The 23,483-nt window shown below is 49.7% G+C and overlaps 1 protein-coding gene across 6 annotated transcripts in view; it reads right to left on the minus strand.

Annotated features, from left to right (window-relative positions):
• The window catches only part of MICAL2 (microtubule associated monooxygenase, calponin and LIM domain containing 2), a 210,427-nt gene that overhangs the window by 120,356 nt on the left and 66,588 nt on the right, over positions 1 to 23,483 (minus strand). For all 6 annotated transcript variants that reach the window (XR_013442425.1, XR_013442423.1, XR_013442424.1 and 3 more), the window contains exons 3-5: positions 6,978 to 7,185; positions 3,551 to 3,667; positions 2,099 to 2,200 (exon numbers count right to left, since the gene is read on the minus strand). Coding sequence is in view for 3 of the 6 variants with exons in the window: in XM_078058397.1 (XP_077914523.1) it covers positions 2,099 to 2,200; positions 3,551 to 3,667; positions 6,978 to 7,185 (427 nt within the window). In the remaining 3 variants the exon portion in view is untranslated. The remainder of the gene's footprint in view (positions 1 to 2,098; positions 2,201 to 3,550; positions 3,668 to 6,977; positions 7,186 to 23,483) is intronic.

Below are 23,483 nucleotides of genomic sequence, written 5' to 3' on the forward strand. Positions count from 1 at the left end.
AGGCTCATCCTGCTAAGATTTGCTAGGCACTGTTGCTAGGTACACCCATGACACGTGCACTTTGAACTTACACGATTCAAACTAGGTTGTCAGCATTGTTCATGTTTTCCTCCCTTTGAAAAGTAGGATTATGAGACTGAATTCCTGTGGGATGGGGATTTTAACAAATTTTCTATTTCTAGTCTCCAGTGATTGGCGCTTAGTCCACACTCAGTAAATATATAATGAGTAGACAAAAGTATAACTTGCAATTGATTTAATACAATGATTCCTTGGGGTTCTTCTAGTAGTTAATGGTTTATATTAAAATTGATTTTTAATGGTGGTGACACAGAGGATCCCAAGCAGGTGGTCACACTTCAATGGAGCATCTTCTGCCAATCCCCTTCCTTTCTAGCATCTGGCTATCCCATAGTCCTGAATCTTCCCTCTGCCCCAGACACTGTTGTTTACTTTGCTTAACTCAAGGCTCTCATCACAAGGGCAGGCTCCTCTGGACATGCCTTTGTCTTCAGCCTCCTCTGGGAACTCCCCCTACATTTGCTCACCGCATACTCAAACCTCATGCTGATTCCCAAACTTCTCTGTCAATACTCCCTTTGACTAGAAACCTTGGGGTTTTTCTCAATACCTCCTCTTTAAGTCATTCTTCATTAGACTTTACTGAAATGGTCAGAAATGGCCATTGTTGTCTAGTCTAGTATTTCTTAACTGGGAATGACCTTGGCCCCCAGGGGGCATCTTGGCAAAGTGTGGAGACATTTCTGGTTGCTACAACTTGGGGGGCGCTACTGGTGTCTAGTGGGGAGAGGCCAGGGATGCCGCTAAGCATCCTATTGTGCACAGGACAAAGAATGATCTGGCCCCAAATGTCAACAGTGCCAGTATAGAAAAACTCCCGCTCTAGTCTACTTATTTGGTGCTAAGCTGCCTAAATGGCTCTCCTCCTTCTCACAGTTTCTTTTCCTGCCCATGATATGCCTAACTATACTCAGGCAAAGTGTGGATTGGCAAATATTCAGACTTACAATTTTACCCAACCACCAAAATGGCCCCATAAATTCCAACAGCACAACATCCAGGTTAACAGCTTAAAAAGTCTTTGTCAGATATGGGTTATTGATTGCAGGGGTCGGGCGAGTGTAGGGATGGAGGAGAAGAGAGAGGCGCAAGAGTGGGGAAAGGGTCCTGGTGGCACAGCAGGTGGGTAGGGCCCAGCTAGGCAGCCCACACCTCCCAAATCCTCCAGCATCAGCCCTCTTTCCGGGAGTGTGTTCTGTCCTCAGAGGACATGCCCTCCCCATCAGAAATCCGCAGCCTGCAGCCCTTGAGGGGGGCCAGCTTGAAGAGCAGATAGCCACCAATCTGAGAGAGGCCATGTGGGACCACTTTGTCCATAATCTGCAGTCTCGCCTTCATACAGTTAGCGCCAATTAGTACAACCTCTGAGTCAATTAATCTTCGGGGGAGGGGCTAGGGGATTGAAGACATTTCTGGCAGTGGTGCTCTTCTCCCAACCTGACCAGATCTTACTCCAAGAAAACATGTTATGCTTCCAACTCCAGAACTCAGAGAAGCAGGGTTTTGCACCTTGACAGTCTGGGAAAAGCTTATCTTACTGCCCAGCAGTGAGTGTGCTTAAAAGTTACGGAAGAGACGGGCTCCTCCTGCTGGGGTATTACATGCGACAGGACAAGAAGGCCACGGAGAGTCTAAGAATGGTTGTCTTAGCTAGATGGAGTAAGTGGGAAAGTGCTAAGTACCATGGATTCATTGACAGGAGCTCAATAAATGCATGTTGACTTTCAATTTCCGTGGCACTTTACCTTTATAAAGCATTTTTACATACAAGTCCTTTCCTAGCCCTCATGACAATGCTCTGAGGAGGTTCTGTTATCTACATTTTACAGATGGGAAGCCTGACGTTCAGAGACCATGAAATGCTTGCCCTCTGAATGTTCAGCCTCAGGCACGGCAGGACAGTCTGCCCTTCTATCAAGGCCCCCATCCAGCTTTGGCACCTGCTCTCTTGCCCCCATTCTGCAGCCCCCCCCAACTCCCGTGCCCCCCCCTCAGCTCCAGGAATAAGAGCCTTCACCTTCCAGCGTGTTCCTGCGGCCGTCGGCGCCAATGATGACATCAAACTCAAAGTCCGACAGAGAGTGGTCCGCAGGGAGAAATTCTGCCCGCCAGCCGATCTCTGCCAGAACAGAAAAATGATTTGAGTTGGCAGAGAAAGGTGGGAGGTCCCTTCAGTGTTGGCCGGGGAAAAAGGGGATAATATCACTAGGTAGAGGCACCGCAGGCAGAGCTGCCGAGGGAAGATCCAGAGTTACCCTAAAGCACACTCTCATCTGGAGTCCTTCTGGCTTTAATAGCAGTTCAATCCAGGACAAGGTAAACCAGCAGCGCCCACCCCATGCCTGATTTAACTGGTTTCTCTAAAGGCTGGGAGTCTATCCTCAATGATTCTCAGGCCAGTCTCACTTGAACCCTGTTTGTCTCAGTGTATTCTACCATGTTCTCTTCATAGTCCTCTCTATTCCTCCTTGCCCTCCTATTACCAACCAGACCCGAAGGACGTGCTGGGTGTCATGAAACCAGTTTGGCTTCCCACTTCATTATGCTCGAAATGTTCTGATGGGCAGCACACAGCCTTCGATGAGAACATTTCCAGGTAACACCTTGCTGGTCACCCAGAATTGGGTCTGAGAAAGGCGAAGGGCACACGCATCTCTGGAAGTTCACTAACAGATGCTGTCCTGCTACAAAAGCCACGGAAGGCCTCTCCTCCATTCTGAAATATTCTGGGCGGAGGACAGGAGAGGTCAGAGTCGTAACGAGCCCGCGAAACTCTGAGGTCTCCGACACGAAGCTGCCCAAACCACAAGCCCTGCCCAGGCAGCAGCAGCTTTCGATAAGAAATAAGCTGCAGAGGCATCATGAACAAACTCTGACCACTGTGTGTATGACTTCAGCATTTACATAAACATACTAAAAGGAAAAAGACCAACGTGACTGAAGAAGACGACATACCCACCACGGGTGTATTTTGTGGTTTGTAAATTATGCTTCCGTAAGGCTTCAGAATATTATATACCAAATAATATCATGAGCACTTATTTCGTATTTGCTCTAGAAGCTTCACTTTTTTTTTTAACTGGGTTTTAAAATATCACGTGGGTACAACAAGTGTAGCCACATGTCCGTGTGTGTTCCCACGCAGCCTGGAGAGCATAGGAATGAACTTCATCAAACGACCGAATCTACGTCTTCTATCCTAATTACCTATTACTTTGTTTGTCAAAGTACCACCTCCCGACAGGGTAACCAAATTATAGGTTTAATGACTTAATAAATCCCCTGGGAGGAGAAGAGCAAACCTAAAGTGACAGCGTTGGTCAGGAAAGGTAACACATCCTCTGAAGGAATTATGCCCAACAGCTCCCGACAAGAATAACTCTTACAGGAACATTCTCTGAGAGCTGCGAATGCAATTTCCATTTTGCAATTTCTGATTTCTAGACAAAAGAGGAAGATTATACTGTACTTTGATTTTCTTGATCTTCAGGAGGCTCTAGAACCTTTACAAACTCCACGTTCACATGGATTTCAACTCCCAGCATCAAGGCCACCTTGAATAGGATGAGCTGCAACTGACGAATGCCTGTTAGAAAGGAAGGGGGAAAGAGAAGAATTATCAGTAGCAATGCTTGAGTCCTCCTGTATGCTATATAGTACTCTATAATCGCTGCTCAGTGGTCTCTGAGCAGAGCAATGTCCCAGCAATGATCACGACTGAGAACTAATTATGTGCCAGCTACTCAGTGTTTTCTCGTTTAACCCTCACCATGACCCTGCGGGATAATTATTCCCATTTCACAGATGAGAAATTGAGGTGAAGTGAGGTGAAGTGACTTGCTCAAGGTCATACAGCAGCAAAACTAGAATGTGGACCCAGATCTGCCTGATTCCAAGACTGTGCTCTAGCTTTTAGAAAATGCTATCATGATGGAGGCTCTCCCTTTCCTGCCTCCTCCCTGAGACGGGCTAGAGGTCTGACAAGGTAAAGACAGAAAGAGGAGTAGACCTAGAGAGTAATGGCCATAAGTAAAGTCAGTGATGAAATGGGTCATTTTGTGAAGGACTGAGCCTAAGCTCTTAGCCATCCAGGGTCAGCGTCAGGCGGGAAATTCTCTCCACAGAGCTGGACTTATGGGAATTCACCTTGTACCCACTCCCTAAACTCCCCTGATGAGTGTCACCACCTCGTTTCTCTACCTCGTCCCCAGCCATTCAGCACACATGGGCATGCCTCCAAATATTTTTCTGTAGAGTGAGAAACTTTCTGTGGGTCCCTCTGTATTTTGTGGGCTTTGTTCACTTAACATGTATTGAGCATCTACAATGGGCCAGGTGCCATGGTACACACAGAGACATGGAACTCACTCTAGTGGAGGAAACGCAGGTGGACAGACCAGGGCAGGCCACGGTGGTCAGGGGGCAGGGGAGTGACAGAACAGGGCCTGAGCTGCGGTCCCGGAAGCCAACAGAGCACCAAATCCCATGGACAGATTAGGGATTATGACAACTGCAAGAGGCCGGGGCACTTGGGAGTTAGGAGGCTTCTGGGGGTGGCAATCTCAGTGAAAATCTCCTTCACAGGGGGTGGGGAAGAAGTCAGATTGCAATGGAAGGGGGCATGAATGGGACACACAGACCAAGTCTACACCCCCTCTTTCTACAGCAAATGCTTTGAAATAGGAAAAAGTAAAGGAAATAAGAGAGGGTAGAGGGGCAGTGAGGTAAGGGGCAGGAACCCGGGAGGGAGCAGAGTGGAGCTGAGCCTCAGACATGGGGCGAGGGGAGGGAACAGGTACTCAGGTGGAGGCCAGTGCAGGAGGATGGAGAGGGGCTGGGGCTGGGAGTGCCCCCCAGTGGCTTCTCCTCCCCAGAGCACAGGAGGAAGGCCATCTGCTCAGAAGGAGGAGGCTGTGGTGGAGGTTTGGAGCAGCCGCGTGGGAACTGGAGGTGGATGCTGACATGGGACAGTTGGGAACTGCTGAGACGTGCTGGGGGGCGAGGGCAAAGCCTGGGCTGCAGACCAGGGTTGGTCTGAAACGAAGCCAGTCAGCTGGGGCTTAAAGAAGCCAGTGCACCTCATGCCTGGAAACAGGCATAGGCAGCGGCCTGGCCTCTCCTCATCATTTCAAGGTTCCTAATTGATCTTGTTCCAGCACACGGGAGGTGTTCAATAAATTCTCCCTGTCTCCCTTCCCACAGGCTATGGAACTGCTCTTGACAACGAGCGCCCTGAATGTCAGAATCTCAGATCCAGACTCTTGCCAGTGTTTCTGCACATCGGGATTTTTCTGAGAACTAGGGGTTAAATGGGAGCCCCATCAGTGGGGGCAGAGAGGGGCTCCCAGCCAGCAGGGAAGGCAGCCCAACAGATGGGGGTGGTGCTCTGGTGCCCAGCTCTGCCTCTCAGGAGCGCCTGATGGGAAAGTGGTGCTCAATGTTGTAGTTCCGAATTGGGCACTAACATACATTTTTCTGTGGGTGGTAGAGAATATCCCAAAAGCTGACACTGCAGCCTTCTGGGCAAACCCAAATTTCTTTCCAACGGACTCCTGGAATTTTCTCATGCCAGAGTGGGAATAAAATCTGGGGCCACTGCTGATAGGTTCCCCTGTACCCATGACTAAATTACATCCTATGTGGCTGCCCACCTTCTCCAGTCATTCCTCTGAGCCCCACACCCTTTCCCGTGGTTCCTGTCTGCATGAGAACACGGCTCACAGGGCTGTCCTCCCACCCACAGGTTGGGAGACTGCAGCTCTGACATCTGAAGCTGGGGACCCTGCTGCCTCTTGCCCACTGCATACCAATGGATGCAAAACATTTCCCGAGTACCTACTACCTGCCAGGCACAGTGATAAGCACATCACAAACTTGACCTCACTTGATTCTCTCAGCGGTCCTGGGAGGCAGGCATTCATCCCATGTACGGGAGAAAAAACTTGGGGCCTGCAGAAGGTAAGGAATTTGACCCAACTCCCACAGCAAATGGGCAAGACAGATTTGGGGCCCAGATTTGTCCAAGCCCTTGAACTCTCCCCACAGTGTTAACCTCCCTGACTTTTATGGGACACAGTTTTCTATACGAAATGGCTAAAGACCTCCTCCCTGCTCAGCCCGAGAGGGAAGTCTGTTCTCCCACAGCCTGTCTGCACAGATCTTGCCTGGAGACCCAGGCTGGAGTAACACAGAGCAGAAGGGCCTCGGTGCTCCCCGGAGCGTACTCGGCGTGCAGGGCTGGCCCAGGGCCTGAAATCCATGTTTTCTGCTCCCCACTCCTTGTCTGGGTGAACCCCTGTCATGATGCCCTCTCTCTTTTTAGAACTCAAGGAAACTTGGTACAGGGCCTGTCAATTGTGTCATTCCTCTGTTCTAAAACCTCGGTTTCCCCCAGAACTGGCAGCACAACGTCCAAGAGGCACTCGACACCCTGGCCCATTCCATGGTTTTGTGTGCCTCCCTCATCGGAACTCCTCCAGCAAGTCTGACCACTCTGTTAACGCGCAGTTTATTCCTGACAAAATCTCGGTGAGCCGTCTGAGAGGGCAGACCGTGCTACCCACCTCTGATTCTATTTCCCATATTTCATCCATTCATCCAACAGAAGTTGACTGAGCACCTACCATGTGTCGAGCGCTCTTCTATGCCCTGGAGACACTCTGGGGAACAAGGCACACCGCAGGCCCCGACCTCATGGTGCTTCCCTGGGCCTACGCAGCACAGAGCCAGCGTAAGGCACAAAGCAGGCCCTTCACGAAATGTCTGCCAGCTGAATGTATGGATCCCCCAGGGACATGTAAGCTGGAACATCCTGGAAACTCCTCAGTGTGGAGCGATGTGCCCCACCCAGGGTCAGCCCCGTCCCTGAACGGGGTGCCATCATTGGCTCTACTCACTGATGTGGTCGATGGAGCCAGCGCAGAACTTTCCATAGAACTTCTTGGCTCCGAGGCCCCGCAGGTCATGGATGGTGAAAGGCCAGAGATGCAGCACATTGTTCCTGGAGAAGGTGTCCCTCTTCTCCACCACAACCACTTTGGCCCCCAGGTAGGCAAGTTCAATGGCAGTGCGCAAACCACATGGTCCTCCCCCAATGATGAGACACTGCAGAGGCCAGAGAGGAGAGAGACATTCAGTGACCTCTAGCACTGTGGACCCCTCGTCAACAGCTAACGGGTCCCCTCAAATCAACCAGCGAGTACAAATCAAGCACCTGTTAGGATCTGCCACTCATCCACCCAAGGTACCTTACCTGTGGGCCTAACCAGGCACCGGGCCAAACCCTGGGAGGGATGCAGAGGTACAGGGACTGGGGGGAGGCACAGAAAGATACACTTGAGGTTCTGAGCCAGACTAACCTGGGCTGAAACCCCAGCTCTGGCATTTGACCTCTTAGCTTCCTCATCTGTGAATGGGTCTACTACTCTTTCCTCATAGAATTATCGAAAATAAGACTGCTTTTAAAAAGCTTATGGTGCATCACCGTGACCTTAGATTAGGCAATGGTTTCTTAGATGTGATACCAAAAGCACAAGCAACAAAAGGAAAAGGAGAGAAATTGGACTTCATTCCTAAAATCTTTTGTGCTTCAAAGGCCACCATAAGAAAGTGAAAAGATAGCCCACAGATGGGAGAAAATAGCTGCAAATCATAAATTGGATAAGGGACTAGTATCCAAAATATGCAAAGAATTTAACAACTTAATAATAAAAAAAGGCAACACAATTAAGGAACAGGCAGATAACCTGAATAAAACTTTTTTCAAATAAGATATACAAGTGGCCAAAAAGCACATGAAAAGATGCTCAGCATCATTGGCCATCAAGGAAATGCAAATCAAAGCCACAATGAGATACCACTTCATAACCACTAGGGTGACTATAATCAAAAAGACAGACAAAAATAAGTGTTGGCAGAGATGTGGAGAAATTGGAACCCATGTAAAATGGTACAGATGTTTTGGAACAGTTTGGCAGTTCCTCAAAAAGCTAAACATAGAGTTGCCATGTGAGCCAGCAATTGTATTCCTATGCATAAGCCCAAGAGAAATGAAAACATATGTCCACACAGAGACGTGCACATGAATGTGCATGGCAGCATTATTCATTATAGCCAAGAAAAATAGAAACAACTGAAATGTCCATTAATTGATGAACACACAAAATGTGGTATATCCATACAATGGATTATTCAACTCTAAAAAGGAATGAAGTACTGAGGTATAGATGAACCTTGAAAACGTCATGCTAAATGAAAGACACCAGACACAAAGGGACATCGAGGGTATGATTCCATTTACATAAAATGTCCAGAATAGGCAAATTCATGGAGACAGAAAGTAGATTAGTGGTTGCCAGGGGAGGGGGGAGGGGAGTGGGAAAGGTTTCTTTTTATGGCGATATTTTAGAATCCAGTAGTTGTGGTGGTTGCACAACTTTGTGAATATATTAAAACCACTGAATTCTATACTTTAAAAGGGTGGTATGTGAATATGTGGTATGTGGTATGTGGTATGTGAACTATATCTTTATAAACTACTTGTATGAGAAGAAAAAGCACATGTTATGGAGTTTGGTACACACTAGTGTAGATGCTCTCATTCTTGTCACTGAGACCCAGTGCCTGTCTTCTAGGGACTCTCTGTCTAGTGGCAAACTCAGACTTGTGTGATAAGAAACCAGAACTCTTTGTGGTTGGTTCTATTAGGGGCACAGGCGAGGAAACGCTGACCCTCCTGATAACCTGGAAAAGACTTCACAGAGCAGGTCTTTAACAATGATCACCATCACCACCATCCTCACCATCACCACCACCACCATCCTCATCCTCACCATCACCACCGTCCTCATCCTCATCCTCACCCTCACCATCTCCACCATCCTCATCCTCACCCTCACCATCACCAGAGTCTGCACCTGTTGAACACTTACTACATGCCCGACACTCAGTTCATGTGCGCCATGTGTTTTAGCTCTTAGTCCTCACAACACATAGGAGAGGAAGAAACTATTGTTATCCTCATTTCACAGATGGGAAAACTGAGGCACAACATAGCTAGGTAATGGGCCCCTGGTTTCCCAGATCCAGAGGGACAGAACCAGGATGCAGACCCAGGTGGTCTTACTCCAGGGCCTGTCATGCTGTACTATTACTTCTGTCCTACTTCTGACAGGAATAAAAAGAAGAAAGAACATTTCAGCAGAGGGCTCACCCATTCAAAAAGAAAGAAGTTCCAGGTGGATGGAGAGGAGGATACTTTGGGAGAAGGGAAAGGAAGGAGAGGAAAGAGATGAGATTCAGTCTGGAGCCAGATGCTGAAGGTCCTAAACACCAAGTGAAGGAGTATGACCTTGGTCCTGCAGACACTGGGGCCATGGGGAGCAGAGGCGACAAAACCGGATTCTATACAGGTCCCACACTAAGTCTGAAGAAGGACAAGGGTCCTTCCCCAAGGAAGCTACAGCCCTATTAGGAGAGAAGGGACAGCATGGAATGACCTAACCAGTTGTTCTGAGCAAAGCCCTTCTATTTAAACGAAGTCACCAGCACCGTGTAAAGACAGAGGGAAACAGCAGTGTTCTGGCTGAGAGAGTCAGAGACCCCTGTGCCGCACCCGCCCTACCCCCAGGCAGCCCCTGCAGCACCTTCAAGAGGCCAGAGTCCCCCTGGGGCGGGGTCTAGATCCCTGAGGATACCCGAGCAAGGCAACAGGGAAGGAGACCTGTACCCACACCACACTGTTCAACATTGCAGAGGCATCTGGGAACTTCCCCTCTGCTCAGGATCAAACCTTATCTTTAAAAAATGCATTTCCCTTCCCCTAGCAAATATTCCATCATCCAGTTATCACTCCTCTGGGGCCTCTGTGGTCTCCAAGGGAAAGTACAAACAAGCATATCAGAAACTCCCACACCACAATCAGTGTGGCTTACTGGCTGGAACCTTCCAGGGAGTTTGTGGAAACCCCATTAGGGGAAATGAAGTCACTGCTGAGATACAGCTCACTCCAGAGTCGGGGAGCGGGTATGCAAATCCTTTTGCCTCCTTTCTGGTTGGAGCAGACAGGGGAGGACCACTCCTTATCTCACACCCCAAACAGCTCCTCTGGCTTGACATAGCCAGACCATGACGGGCATTTCAAAGGAAGATTCCAAGCCCTGACACTCTGAGGTTGCCTTTGGGGTTAAGCCTGGATTCAGTGCATTTCTTTGCAGTTAGTGCATCTTTTCCTGTTTGCTGAGTCCTGTCACTCCAGGGCCAGGGATGGTGCGGGGGTGGGAGGATGTTGGGGGAAGAAGGGCAGGAAGAGAAGGAGGGGGAGCTGTCCTGCATCCTTCTGTCCACCAGGCCTGACCCCGCACTGCTCCCGGAGCAAGGCAGGAGCTCCCTTTCCCACCCGTTGGGAGGCTGCAGGGCAGTTTTCATGCTGACAGTAGCCAGCGCACTGTTCCCCACCCTCCCAGCTGAACCTGAAACCCCACTGGTGAAAGCTCAGTTTTCCCACCACTATGGGCCCCAGCACATACTCTGGGCCTGAAATTTCAGAGACGCCAGTCACACTCTAATCTCAAGTCAAAGCAAATACCTAATTATATAAAGGGAGAAAATTCGGTGCAGATGTTATCAAGACAGGCTTGTTGGCAGGGGCCAGGCCAGCTCCTCTCAGAACACACTTGTTATGATTAACCTGGGAACTCAGAATTCTGAGCAGATGCCAAAAACTACAGCTGCCAGGGGCCTGGGCAGAGAACAGGAGAGAAGGCGGCTGCCCCCAGTGTGCCCACAGGTGATGCTCTGGATGGTGGGCTCGGTGCAAACAGACCACAGGTGCAAAGGGTTGTGGTAACTCAACCTGAAAAAACTCTCCTCATTTCCCACACCCGTCTGGGCTCTCACTGCTGAGGATTTGTTGTCAAGGAAAGAAAACTTTTCATTAAAACTCAGCCTGGAACGTGCACCCCGATGTTTATAGCAGCAATGTCCACAATAGCCAAACTGTGGAAAGAGCCAAGATGTCCATCAACAGATGAATGGATAAAGATGTGGTATATATATACAATGGAATATTATGCAGCCATCAAAAGGAATAAGATCTTGCCATTTGCAACGACGTGGATGGAACTGGAGGGTATTATGCTGAGCGAAATAAGTCAAACAGAGAAAGACATGTATCATATGACCTCACTGATATGAGGAATTCTTAATCTCAGGAAACAAACTGAGGGTTGCTGGAGTGGGGGGTGGGGTGGGAGGGATGGGGTGACTGGGTGATGGACACTGGGGAGGGTATGTGTTCTGGTAAGCGCTGTGAATTGTGCAAGACTGTTGAATCTCAGATCTGTACCTCTGAAACAAATAATGCAATATATGTTAAGAAGGAAAAAAAGAAGAAGAAGAATGTAGCAGGAGGGGAAGAATGAAGGGGGGGAAATCGGAGGGGTAGAAGAACCATGAGAGACAATGGACTCTGAAAAACAAACTGAGGGTTCTAGAGGGGAGGGGGTGGGAGGATGGGTTAGCCTGGTGATGGGTATTGAGGAGGGCACATTCTGCATGGAGCACTAGGTGTTATGCACAAACAATGAATCATGGAACACTATATCTAAAACTAATGATGTAATGTATGGGGATTAACATAACAATAAAAAATTAAAAAAAAAAAAAAACTCAGCCTGGAGGCCTTCCTTGAGCCCCAAATTACACTGTACATTCCGTCCACAGGTTCTGTCCTTAATGCTACCCCAGAACTCAGCTCTGCATGTTATAATAACCCACATCTGTTTCCCAGGCCAGCGGGAGTGATCCTCAAAAGCTGTCCCCGTGTCCTCTGCACTTCCGTATGCTCAGAGCCCAGTACCTGGCCCGGCACACGGGAGGCCTCAGTAAACAGCTGATGGATGAATGAACTTCCCACACCCTCCCCGCCCACCCAGTTCTGGCTCTCCGTCAGTCACTGGGATGTTCAGCTCATGTCAGCCAGGGTTTATGTCTGCATTTCCCACCCAGAAGTGGGGGGAGCTGGAGTCTGCCAAGGCCACCAGCATCACGGACGTCAGCAGATCAGTGTGCTCAGGCGACATAAATTTATGACCCAGTGGGGAGTGGGGCAGATCCAACACCAGCAGGAAGTCCAGTGTATAGATAAGCTTGGCGGTGCTCAGGCCTCTGCGTTCATGGAGAGACAAACACCACATGGAAATATCAAGGGGTGGGAAGAGGGGACAAGAGGACTAGCCCACAGTCAAAGGCACAGATGGTGGGTCAGGCCCGCGGCTGGGGCAGCCTCGGTCACGCAGGGCTCTTGCGCCACCCAGGAGGAGCCCCACAAGCGCTCCCCACTTCTTGATGACCTGGTGCAGATTCCAATCCACAAGTGGGTGGGTGTCCTGGGACTGTGCCAAGAATGTGAAAGGTATTCGGTCCCCAGAGGGAAACCCCAAGGGGACCAGGGGCTAAGCCAGGGGTTAGCGGTCTGGAGACTTGATTTCCGCTCCTCAACTCTGCCTCCAGTTTCCTGGGGAGCCGTGTGTGCAGACGTCCCTGGGGGGCGGGGTGCAGAGAGCCAGCACCTGCAGGCAGCGGGCAGACCAAGGCCTGCCGTCCGCTAGCGGGCCGGCCCGGCGCTCAGCACCTTGTTGAAGAGGAGGATTATAGTATGTAAACTGTATCATGCCCAGAACTTTCTAGGTGCCAGGCACCATCCCAGTCACATCATGTATCGCGTCCTGCCCATGGCCCTCTGCAGTCAGCGTCATCATCACCTCCGCTTTGTAAATGAGCGAGCTGAGGACCAGGAGAAGTTCAGCTGCCTGCTCTGGGTGCCCTTATTATCCCCGTTTTTGAGCAAAAAAACAGGGGCAAAAGAGAGTAAGAAATTCAGGTCGGCCCCATGATGAGGAAGTGGTCAAGTCTGGATACAAATGGAAGCCATGTGGGTCCCAGGCATGTGCTCTGAACTGCGTGTCTGATGGACAGTAAAGCAGACCTCCGGGGTGCCATCGGGGAGAAGTGCTTCCCGGCCCGGGGCACGTCTCGGCCTGCGGAACGGAGCTGGGCTGCAGGCTGGGTGCACGGGGCCACTGCACAGAGGGCCTAAGCCGACGTCTGGGCCGAGCCTCTTGTGCTGCCCTGGGGTGGACATTTACAGGCCAGACGGAGCTAGAGCTCGTGCATGTCCAGGAAGCCACTTCGGCAGGTGCCATGGCCGTGAGGGTTCGGCCACGGGCCGTGCAAGCCTCCTCCAGTGCCTCCGGGGCGCAGGCAGCCCTGGCAGCGAGCCGAGCCCTGTGAGGTCGCGCATGGTGTCATCTCCCTGCTAGAATGCTGAGCTGCATGCTGAGCTACAGGCCGGCTCCCCAGGGCAGCGCTCTGGTTCCCAGTGTGGCTTCCCAGCATCATGGGCTCTTCGGACGAGCTGCTCATCTGAAGCCAGGCAGGAAGGCCCTGACTGCTAGTGGGTTACCACGACTGCAAACAGCTCATCTCAGAATCCCAGGACGGAGGCTTATCCCGATCGTAGGTGCCACCCACATGCTAGTACGGGGGGCGTACGGCAGGGGCCGGCCTCATATCCCCACCCCATGGGGCAGCACCAAGTGGAGAGACGCAGCCACTGAAGTTTCTAGCCGGGGAGGAGTCTCTGAGGCCGGGTGAGCAGACAGGGGCTCTTCCTGGGGATTTCAAGGGCCACTCTGGGCAGGGAGCGAAATCTCCTAGGACTGGACAGGGCCCTGGTCCGCTCCCGCCTCTCCTGTATCTGGGTCACCCCCAGTTATTCCTGAGTAACAATTAACACCACTTACTGACTTCAGAAATTTACACAAAGGAAAAGGAAAAAGATATCCTGTTCTCCCTGCCTGCTCTCAAAAAAAGAATACAAATCCCTCTGAGAAACATTCCATTCCTCCCTGTCCTTCCCTTCCAGCTTGAGCCAGTGCTCCGAGGAGCAACTGTACCCAGTGGCCACAGGGGCTGGGTTTTCACGGACAGTTTCATTTGCACACATTCTGCCCCTCGGCCTTGTGAGTTCGCTGGTATTGGACCCCTGGTCTGAAGTTCTAAGTGCGACGCTCAGGGCTGTGCTTCCTGCCACCGGGTGCTGTGGATACCTCATGGTATCTCCCCACCCAGGCAGGAGTTCCCTAAAGTCAGGGCATGCGTGTCAGCCCCCGCCCAGCTCCCTCCGGCAGGGGAGAACAGGATTCCTCCCTCTGCAGATGACAAAGTGCCAAATCAACAGCACCAGCTCCGCTCAGTCCCGCCTTTGTTTGGTGCCTGTACCTCCCATACTGGGAAGAGCAACAGTGATCAGAGTGTTCATAACAGCAGTAATAAAAATCAGAGCCCGCGCTTACTACCTGCTTACGACGTGCAAGAGCTGTGCCGAGCCCTTTGTAAGAAACGCATCTCAATTCATTCCTACAGAAACCCTGAGTTAGGCATCCTCATCATACTCATCGCCGTCTGGCAGCTGAGAAAACTGGAGTTTGGGAAGCTGATAGGACTTGTCTAGGGTCACAGAACTAGAGTGGGAGCTAACCTGTTACCCCAGAGTGCACGCTTGAAATCACAAGCCTAGATATCCACTCATCCGGGGCTTGTAGGGGTGCTAGGTGGTAGAGGATTAACATGTCCCTTCCTCCACTAGGACATGTAAGAACCCCTGAGCAAGATAGGGCTGGTATTCCCAAGCCTCAGAGACTGGCTGGCTGGGACCAGGGAAAAAATACAACAGAGACCACAAGAGCTGGATTGTTTCAAGATTGCTTGTGACGACTGCAGAAGCTTGCTGGAGGGACAAACTGGAGACTCTGGTAAGAAAGACCCCTCTAGAAGAAGGCTCACGACTGGAAACCCAAGGCCAAGGATGCGGAGACAGAAGAAATGGCACACTAAGGTCTGGACCAGAAAGAGGGTTTGGAGGGAGTGGGGAGCCCTCCTTCAACCCTTTTCCCCTCCCCCAAAAGAGCAGAAAGGGCCTTCTAAAGTCAGATCATTTACTCCCAGCTCACAACCTCTAGTGTTTAGTGTCTAGTGAGCACACAGAGCTCAAAATCAGACCTTATCATGGCCTTGGGCCCTACATGACCCTCCCCTCCAGTTTTTCCTGTCTTCTGCTCCGACCACATTTCCCTCCCTCTCTGCACTCCAGCCATAATGGCCTAAGTACACACCAGGCCTTTTTCATTTGCTTTGCCCCCTATCTGGAACACCACCCCCATTATATACATAATATATAAAATAAACATTATATAAAATAAAAAACATTTATTTTCTGATACAAAAAAGGGAATCTATTGCAGAAAATATATAGGCTTAGTTTTATTTTCCTTCATATTAACATCCAGCTTTCCAAACAGCATTTTAAATACTGGTAAATATTTCCAGGTCTACTTGTATATTTTTCCATTACAGGCTGTTTTTTTTCTCTTTGTAATCTAGTAGCTTTACAATGTTTTCTTTGCAACATTTTCCCAAAGGTTTTCAAATATAACAGAAAAGTTGAAATAATTTTAGTGAACAACCAAGTACCTACCACCTAGATTCCATAATTACATTTTACTCTCCTTACTTTATCACATATTTATTCATCTTCCGTCCCTCTACCCATTCATCAACTTATCTTATTTTTTTTGTGCATTCCAACTAAATTGCAGAATCAGTATGTTTCCTCCCAAATACTTGAGGATGAATATCACTGACTGGAGTTCAAGACTTGTTTTTTGTTTGTTTGTTTTTTTAAGATAAAATTTACATACGATGAAATGTACTAATCTTAAAGATATCCATTTGAGGTGACAAATTACACTCTATATTTTGCTTCCTGGAGCATGGGTTTCTCCCTGTCAGTGGTCTTTCTTCCTGAGAGTTTTTGTCCCCTCTGGTGCTGGTATCTTGGTGCATGCAGTTATCAGCCAGAAGATTCTAGTCAAGGGGCAGGGTCGGGGGCCAAGCACCCGGCTGTCTTGGCTCCCTCTTCTCCCTCAGGAAAACAGAAGTCCCAGGCCCTTCCAAGACCCCAAAAAAAGGGGTGTGGAGGAATCTCACATTCCTTGAGGAGGAACAGGGGAAGGAGCCTTCTGAGATGGGCTGAGGCCAGATATTTCAAAGCTAAGAAATGTCTAGCCAGTTACAATCCATATGTGGGGAAAAAGTAGAGCTAAGATACACAAACAATCTAGCATCCAGAAATAGATACACTAGTTCATGTTTATCACTTTCTCTTTTTGCTAGGGCTCTAGAGCTGTAAGATCGGTCAGGTAGGTGTCCCCACAGTACGTGACAACAGCCAGCACTCAGTCCTTCGTCCACAGCCACCTGAACCTAGCATGCCAGTGCCACCGCTGAAGCTAATAAGAGGCAGAGCCCAGACTCAAACCCAGGTGCTTGGCACTGGAGACCATGCCTTTGGTCACTGGCCACGGGGACCCCTGAGGGTGACAGGGGCAGGGAGGTAGCTCCACACAGCCCTCCGTTGTGCCAGTGAATTCTAATTATGTGTGACCTCCTCAAAGGCAGAGACATGTCTGGCTTGCCTTTGTGTCCCAAACAACTAGCCTAGCACAGGGTTAGTGCTCAGCGATGATTAGAAAAAAAAGAAGTGAGCTTAGCTGGCAGGCCCTGGACAGACCAGTGCCCTTTGGGGGCCAAGCTGGTGAGGGGGCTAGGAGGGCAGCAGGCGTCGGCAGGATCCAGTAGGAAAATTACAGCAATGGCAGGACACCCCATCTGGCTGGGACCATGTTAGCTTAACCCAGGGAGAAAGGCGGAACACAAGCTGAGCATCCACCAACCTACACTTTCCCAGCCTGGAGACCCCAGCCATAGCCACCCGGTGACAAACATTTCCACTCAACAGGGGCCATGACTGGGGGCCACCTGAGGTGAGGAGCAGCACCTGCTGAGTATCTTACACAAGCCGACCTGTAGCAGATGCTTTGAGTACACGAACTCATCTCCATTGTGAAGGTGGCCCGGCTTTTCCCAGTTTGCAGGTGAGAAGCTGACACTCGGGTGACTTGACTGAATAGAGCTGGCATTTATTGAACTCGAATTCTGTGTCATGCACTGAACTCAGTGCTTCACGTGTGTTAAGGTATGCAAACCTCACAGCAGCCCCAAATTAGGAAACCAAGGCCCAGAATGGTAGAATGGAATGCCCAAGGCTGCATCCCAGGGAGAAGGAGCTGGTATTCTGATCCAGGCTTCTAGTTCCAAAATGGACTCATGTCACACATGTGCCTAAGATCTCACACCTAGCAAAGCACAGAGCCTGGAGTCACGACGGGGTCCTCATGCCTCCACCATCAGGCTCTTTCTTCTTACATCGCCCTCTCTGACACCCTTCTCCCGCGTGTTAGGGTCCACTTCCCTTTCTGGCCCATTTTCTTCTCCCTCACAGGTACTCTGACTCCTCCAACAGGGCCACCTCATCCCATGGCCACACAGGGTGACCAGCAAGCCTGGCCCTATCGGTGGACCACAGCCTTGTCCCAGGCTGACCTCGCCAGAAAGGCCACTGTGGGCCTGGTAATGGATCTTCGTGAGCAAAGGCTGGGCGTTCCTCCCATGTTCACAGACTCTTCTTGCTCTGAGGTCAGCAAAGGAGAGACTATTTACCTGAGCCCAGCAGCTGTTTGTGGGCCGAGGGCCCAAGGAATGCCAGGCCACCCCTGCCACTCCACAGCCATGTCTGGACTAGCAAACACTCCGCCAAGAGCCCTGGAATATTCCCCAAGGAGGAGGCAGCAGGGAAGAATCCGCTCTAAGAGCATACTGTTAAGGATATGGTAGCTTCCTTCACCCTTTTCTTTTATAGGGTCTCCAGCCTCCTAGGCAGGTACTGGACAAATATGGCTTAGCCTCACAGCATGACTTAGTTCAGACATGCAAACAGGTGAAAACTAGCCACCGGGAAGCAGTTCCCCTGGCCATGAAGTGAGGGGCCCGGATTCTGGCCACTTCCCAGCTCTGTGACTTTCGGTAAAGCAGCAGCTCATTCCAGTCCAGTTTCCTGACCTCCATCTCCCCAACCACAAACAAGGCATTAGGGTAGCTCCCACCAACTAGGGTTGTGATGGGAATGGAGTCAAGAAGCTGCAGAACTGTTCCTAGAAGCACCTAGCAGAGCATGCGGTAAGCCTCCAATAAAGGGTAGCAATGACTGACAGCCCGTCTCCTCCCTCCCCTCTTCCTGAGCAGAAGTTGTCTAAGTGAAAGCAGCATTTCCACCTCTAAGATCTCACGGTCCAGCTCGCCCAGGGACATGGACGCTGCAATCCAGCCAGAGTCAAGGCTGGGCGTGTTTCACATTCCTTGGGCAGCTGTATTGCCTTTATCAGGGTATCTGTAGCACGGCAGCTGAGCCCTGCCTGGAGCCTGGGCACCCAGGAGGCTGCCAGGCTACTGGCACCCGCACCAGCGAGCTGCCCTGTGCCTCCCGAGCCCACAGGGGTGTGTAACTGTCCGAGCTGGAAGGGACTTTAGACCAGGGGTCGGCACACTTTCTCTGTAGAGGACCAGGTAGCAAATATTTTAGACTTTTTGCCAACCGCTGGCTTAGATCATCCCGTCTGATGCCTCCTTCCACAGTGATCCCTTTACTTTAGGGGCTCCAAGGAGGGATTCATGACAGCCCAGCGGTCTTTGTCAGTATGTCCTGAATTCTCATGGATTTCCCTGGCTGCTCCCACTGCCTAGATGCCCTGCCCTGGAACCCTGTACAGAGGCGGCGTCTCCCCATCCTCGTCTCAGCTCAAAGATCACACTCCTCAGTGGTATCTTCCCCACCCCGCCCCCCATTTACTCTTCTCACCTTTTCTTGTTTTCACAGGGTGCTTACCAAAACCCTCAATCTCCTTTTTATTTGTTAACTAGTTCACTGTGTCTCTCTCTCCCTCTAAAATGAAAGCTCCATCAAAGCAAGTAACTTGCCTCCCTTATTCATGCTGTATCCCCAGAGGCCAGAAAAGTCCCTGACCCATAAGAGCTGCCTTGCCAAGGAAGTAAAGGAATCCAATCAAACCTTACATTTACCCCAAATCGGGATGCTTGCAGAGACTAACCAAAATATCATAGTGAATATTTATTGAGACACTATATCTTGTGGGCTGTGCACATACTATCTTATTAAATGAGACAGAAATTAACTTATGGGATAGGAACTATTTTATCTCCTTCTCTCTGGTGACACTGAAGTGAAGGTCCCACTGCTCAAATACATTTATCTGCTACGAGGCAGGGCGAGGTTTCAAACCCAGGTCTGCCAAACTCGGCCCCAAGCTACTAACCACCACTCTTCCTTAATTTTGCTGGGGTTTTATCAATTTAGTGGGTTCACAGATTATCTGCGATTGATTAGAAATGCCAATAAGTAGTGATGTGCCTTTGGATTTTTCAAAACTGAAGGGAAGATATTATCTAAAACATGCAAGCTGTTTCTTAAACGATTTGCTTCAAAGCATAGGTTTTGGGGAGAAGGAAAGAAAGGAAACTTGCAAAGAGGCAGGGATTTTCTCATCTCTCACCAGTGCAATAGTTAGGGTCAAGAAAGGGAAAAAACTTCAGATGCAGTTAGAGGTGAGAGAAAATCCGGACATCGCTTAAGGGAAAATCCCCTTGGTCATTGTACCTCCATCCATCTGCTGGGGTTGGGAGACACATCCCGTACATAACCCACGGAAGGCTATAGGGAAGTCCCACAGCCAGACGTGCCTCACCAGCTCCGGAAGACACACTGCTGTGTATTTACAGAGACTCCTTCCCCAGTGAAGGGGCTTTACACCTTGCAGAAAACAACAGATAGCAGCAGGTAACAGCGTCCAACACAAGCCTTCCGGGCCATTCTCACCAGAGCAAGGCAGTTCTGACTCCACCTGCAGCTGCCATAAAAGAAATGAGCAAACTTGCCCAGAAGCTCTTCCAAGTGGGTTACCTTACACTATAAAGTGGCTTGTAATTAAAATGTTTTCAAAACTGTGAATAGATCACAGTGTCTAGACATTGGGAGACTCCAACCCTACACCCTCGTGCCCGCCCATGATTACAACCTGCTAAAGAACACGTTTTCTTTATCAGAGCATCTTCAAGGGCAAATTTCTGGAGAGCCTCTCCTCACAGCCTGGCTGGGGGCTGCTGGGGAATTCTTTCTGCCACGAGGAGGAAGGCATGCCTGGGCATCTAGCACACCCACCCTCCGCAAGGGGCCATGCCTGGGCCAGTGGAATGTCTGGGGCACCACCTTCTAGGCTGGAGGAGGAAGTCCACATATGGAAGGCAGGACTTCTGTGAGCCAGAGGTGTATTGCATCATGGCCATCACCCCGGAGGGGAAGAATTACCGTAAGCCTCCATGTAGAACAAACAAACTGCTTCCCCAGTGCAAACACGAGGTGGGGGGGAAGGGGGAGTGATGAGGTAGGTAAGGACATGGTTTCAGCTCTGCTGAGCTATTAAAAGGGAAAATAAGGCATTTGGAAAACACTATCCTAGCTCCTGTAGTACCTGCTCCTACCCAGGAGCCAAGAAGGAAAGGATATTTATCATTTACTCGTTCATGCGTTCATCTAAAAAACACTCAACTAACACATTTTTTTCTAGGCACCATGTTGAGTGCTGGAGAGAGATGGACACATCGCATGTTCTGCCCACAGGTACTCCCACTTTAGTATGGAGGTAAAAAAAAAAGGACACTGAAGTTTCTTGAACAAGATGGAGTTCACCAAGCACGCACATAGAGGGATCAGGAAAGAGCAGGGGCAGAAATCTGGAAGGAAGCCACTGTCAGGCTGGGTAAAGACGTCCTGCTAGCTGGGAATGGAAAGGGTTATGCGAGACACACGTAGCCCATAAAGAGATGTAGTTTCCAAGTTGTTGCATGAGTGGCACGCAAAGAAAAATCTGGAAGGCGTGTAGAAATCCCCATCGTTGATCCACAGAGCCAACAGAGGAAGAGATTCAGATTTTTAACAGGAACAGTCACTTCTATTCAGTGGAAGTCTTCTCCGTGTCAGGTATGGTATACGTCAGTTTCATTTACTAATTAGAAACCTATAGAATAGGCGTCATTATGACTACTTTACTGAGGACGAAGTGGAGGCTCTGAAATGTTAAGTAACCTGCCCGTGGTTGCAGGTATCTGATGATGGCCATTCTGCTCTTTCTGCGATGCCCTGGGACCTCTTATCTGGAAGTCATGGCCCATAAGAGAAGACGACATCACCCAAAGTGAGAGTGTCCAATAGAACAGGGTGTCTCAGCTTTGGCACTATGGGCACTTGGGGCTGGATCACTTGTTGTTATGGGAGGCTATCCTATGAACTGCAGGACTTTAAGCAGCATCCCTGGCCTCTACCAACCAGATGCTAATAGCAAACCCCTCTCCCCTGAGCATCACAATGAAAAATATCTCTATTGCCAAATGTCCTTGAAGGGGGTGGGGGTGGGGGGGTAAAATCGCCACTAGTTAAGAAATAGAATGTGAGCCACACATGTAATTTTTCTAGTAGCCACATTTTTTAATGTGAAAACTAATTTTAATAAATGTATTTAATTAATTAATTTTAATAAATTAATTTTATTAAATGTATTTAATTAATTTTACTAAATTAATTTTAATAAATTAAGAGAAAATTAATTTTAATAAATGGATTTAATTCAACACATCCAAAATATTATCATTTGAACATGTAATCAATATAAAAAGCACTGATAAGATATTGTACAATCTTTTTTTTTGTTTTTTTCACAGTAAGTCGTTGAAATGAGGCATGTATTTTACACTGACAGCACAGCTTGGTTTGGACTTGCCATATTTCAAGTGCCCTAGCCATGAGGTTAACGGCTCCCATGCCGGACAACACAGATCCAGGAGAAGAAGAGGGAGCTCGCCCACATTTAAGAATGGGTGGAGAGAGAGGAGCAAAAGACAATGGTGAAATGGTCAGAGAGTACAATAGACAAGTTCTGGGAATGTTGACAGTTGAAGCTTTTCCTTCCCCCTCTGAGAACTGCCTCTCCCTACCAGCAACCCACTGACCCCATGGGATGGGGTGGGGCAAGTGGAGGGTGAAGAAAGGTGTCTGGTAAGGAAGGGTGGAGAGAGGGAGCCCAGGGGAGGGGGCCCTGGGAGACCCACCCACGCAGGCACAGAGAATTAGGGAGGCTTTCAGGGAGGCAATTCCCAGATTCCAGCAAGCAAGGCAGAGTCAGGGAGTCAAACAGATGCAGACGACTCATCCACAAGTGGGGAACGCCCAGGGTCACCTCCACCAGCAGCAGCTGACACAGGGCTGATTCCAGCCCAAGTAACCACTGAAACAAAGCCCTCAAAACCACAGAGTCTTAGTCAATCTGGAGCCAGATCCAGGAAAATTGAGGCCCTTGCCTGGGACCACTCAGCAACCATCAACACATCCTTGGCGTAATTCAAATGGTAGGGCTGGGGGCTTGCCACTGTCTGGACTTTTTATCCACCCATTTGGCCACTGCTACCCTGACAGGAGCATCACTCTCCTCCCCCACCCCTTGTGCAGATGGAGACGCAGGACCACACCACCGGGAAGGGTTGGGGCCATGATGCTTCACTAACTATTAAAGAAGAAAACTTAACTGAAGCACATAATTCAAGTTCAAACTTAGAGATGGTCCTCCCTTGAATGGGAAACCAATTGACTAACTGATGTTTTAAATAGGAACAAGAAAGAGAAAACCCTTTGCAATTAAAAAGCAAACAGCTCTGTGGACCGAAGAAGGAAGAAGGCACAGGAAGGGCAAGGGGGCAGGAAGAGGACAGAGGAAGACAGACAGAAAAGGACAAGGGGAGAGGCAGATCCCCACAGGGGAAGAGAGCAGGCAGGGGATGGCCAGAGCTCATGGAGATGCGAGGACCAGCACCGGGCCTCAGGCAGGAGCAGGAGGGTGCTGTCCATCTCCACTCCATGAGACTGGGGCACTGCTCTTCAAACTCTCAGGGGAGAAACACAGATCACCACTCAGAGGCCCTCCTTGATGAGAATTAGCATGGTGGTGGACCAGGGGACCCGTCAGATATCCTGGAGAACCAGGTCTGGAGGGCAGCCTGGATAGGCAGGTCAGAAACCCACGAGTCCTTGGGGCCTGAGCCTCTCCTGCCTGCCTGCCTCCAGGAAGAGGTACATCCCACCTGAACCAGGAAGGGGCACATTCCCTTACACCATCTCCCCAAATAGGAGCTGTCATCCTCCCTGTGCAGATGGGTAAAACTGAGGCCCAGAGACTGCAAGCCAACCTGTGTGGTTTCCACTATGTAACAGGCAGAATGAAGAGTGTGTGTGTTATTAATATAATAACCTTACAGGGGAAGCTTACATATGGTACTTACACACACACCCACACACACACACACACAGAATACATGTGAAAAGG

Source organism: Halichoerus grypus, chromosome 11, assembly GCF_964656455.1.
Source record: "Halichoerus grypus chromosome 11, mHalGry1.hap1.1, whole genome shotgun sequence".
Classification (NCBI taxonomy): Eukaryota; Metazoa; Chordata; class Mammalia; order Carnivora; family Phocidae; genus Halichoerus; species Halichoerus grypus.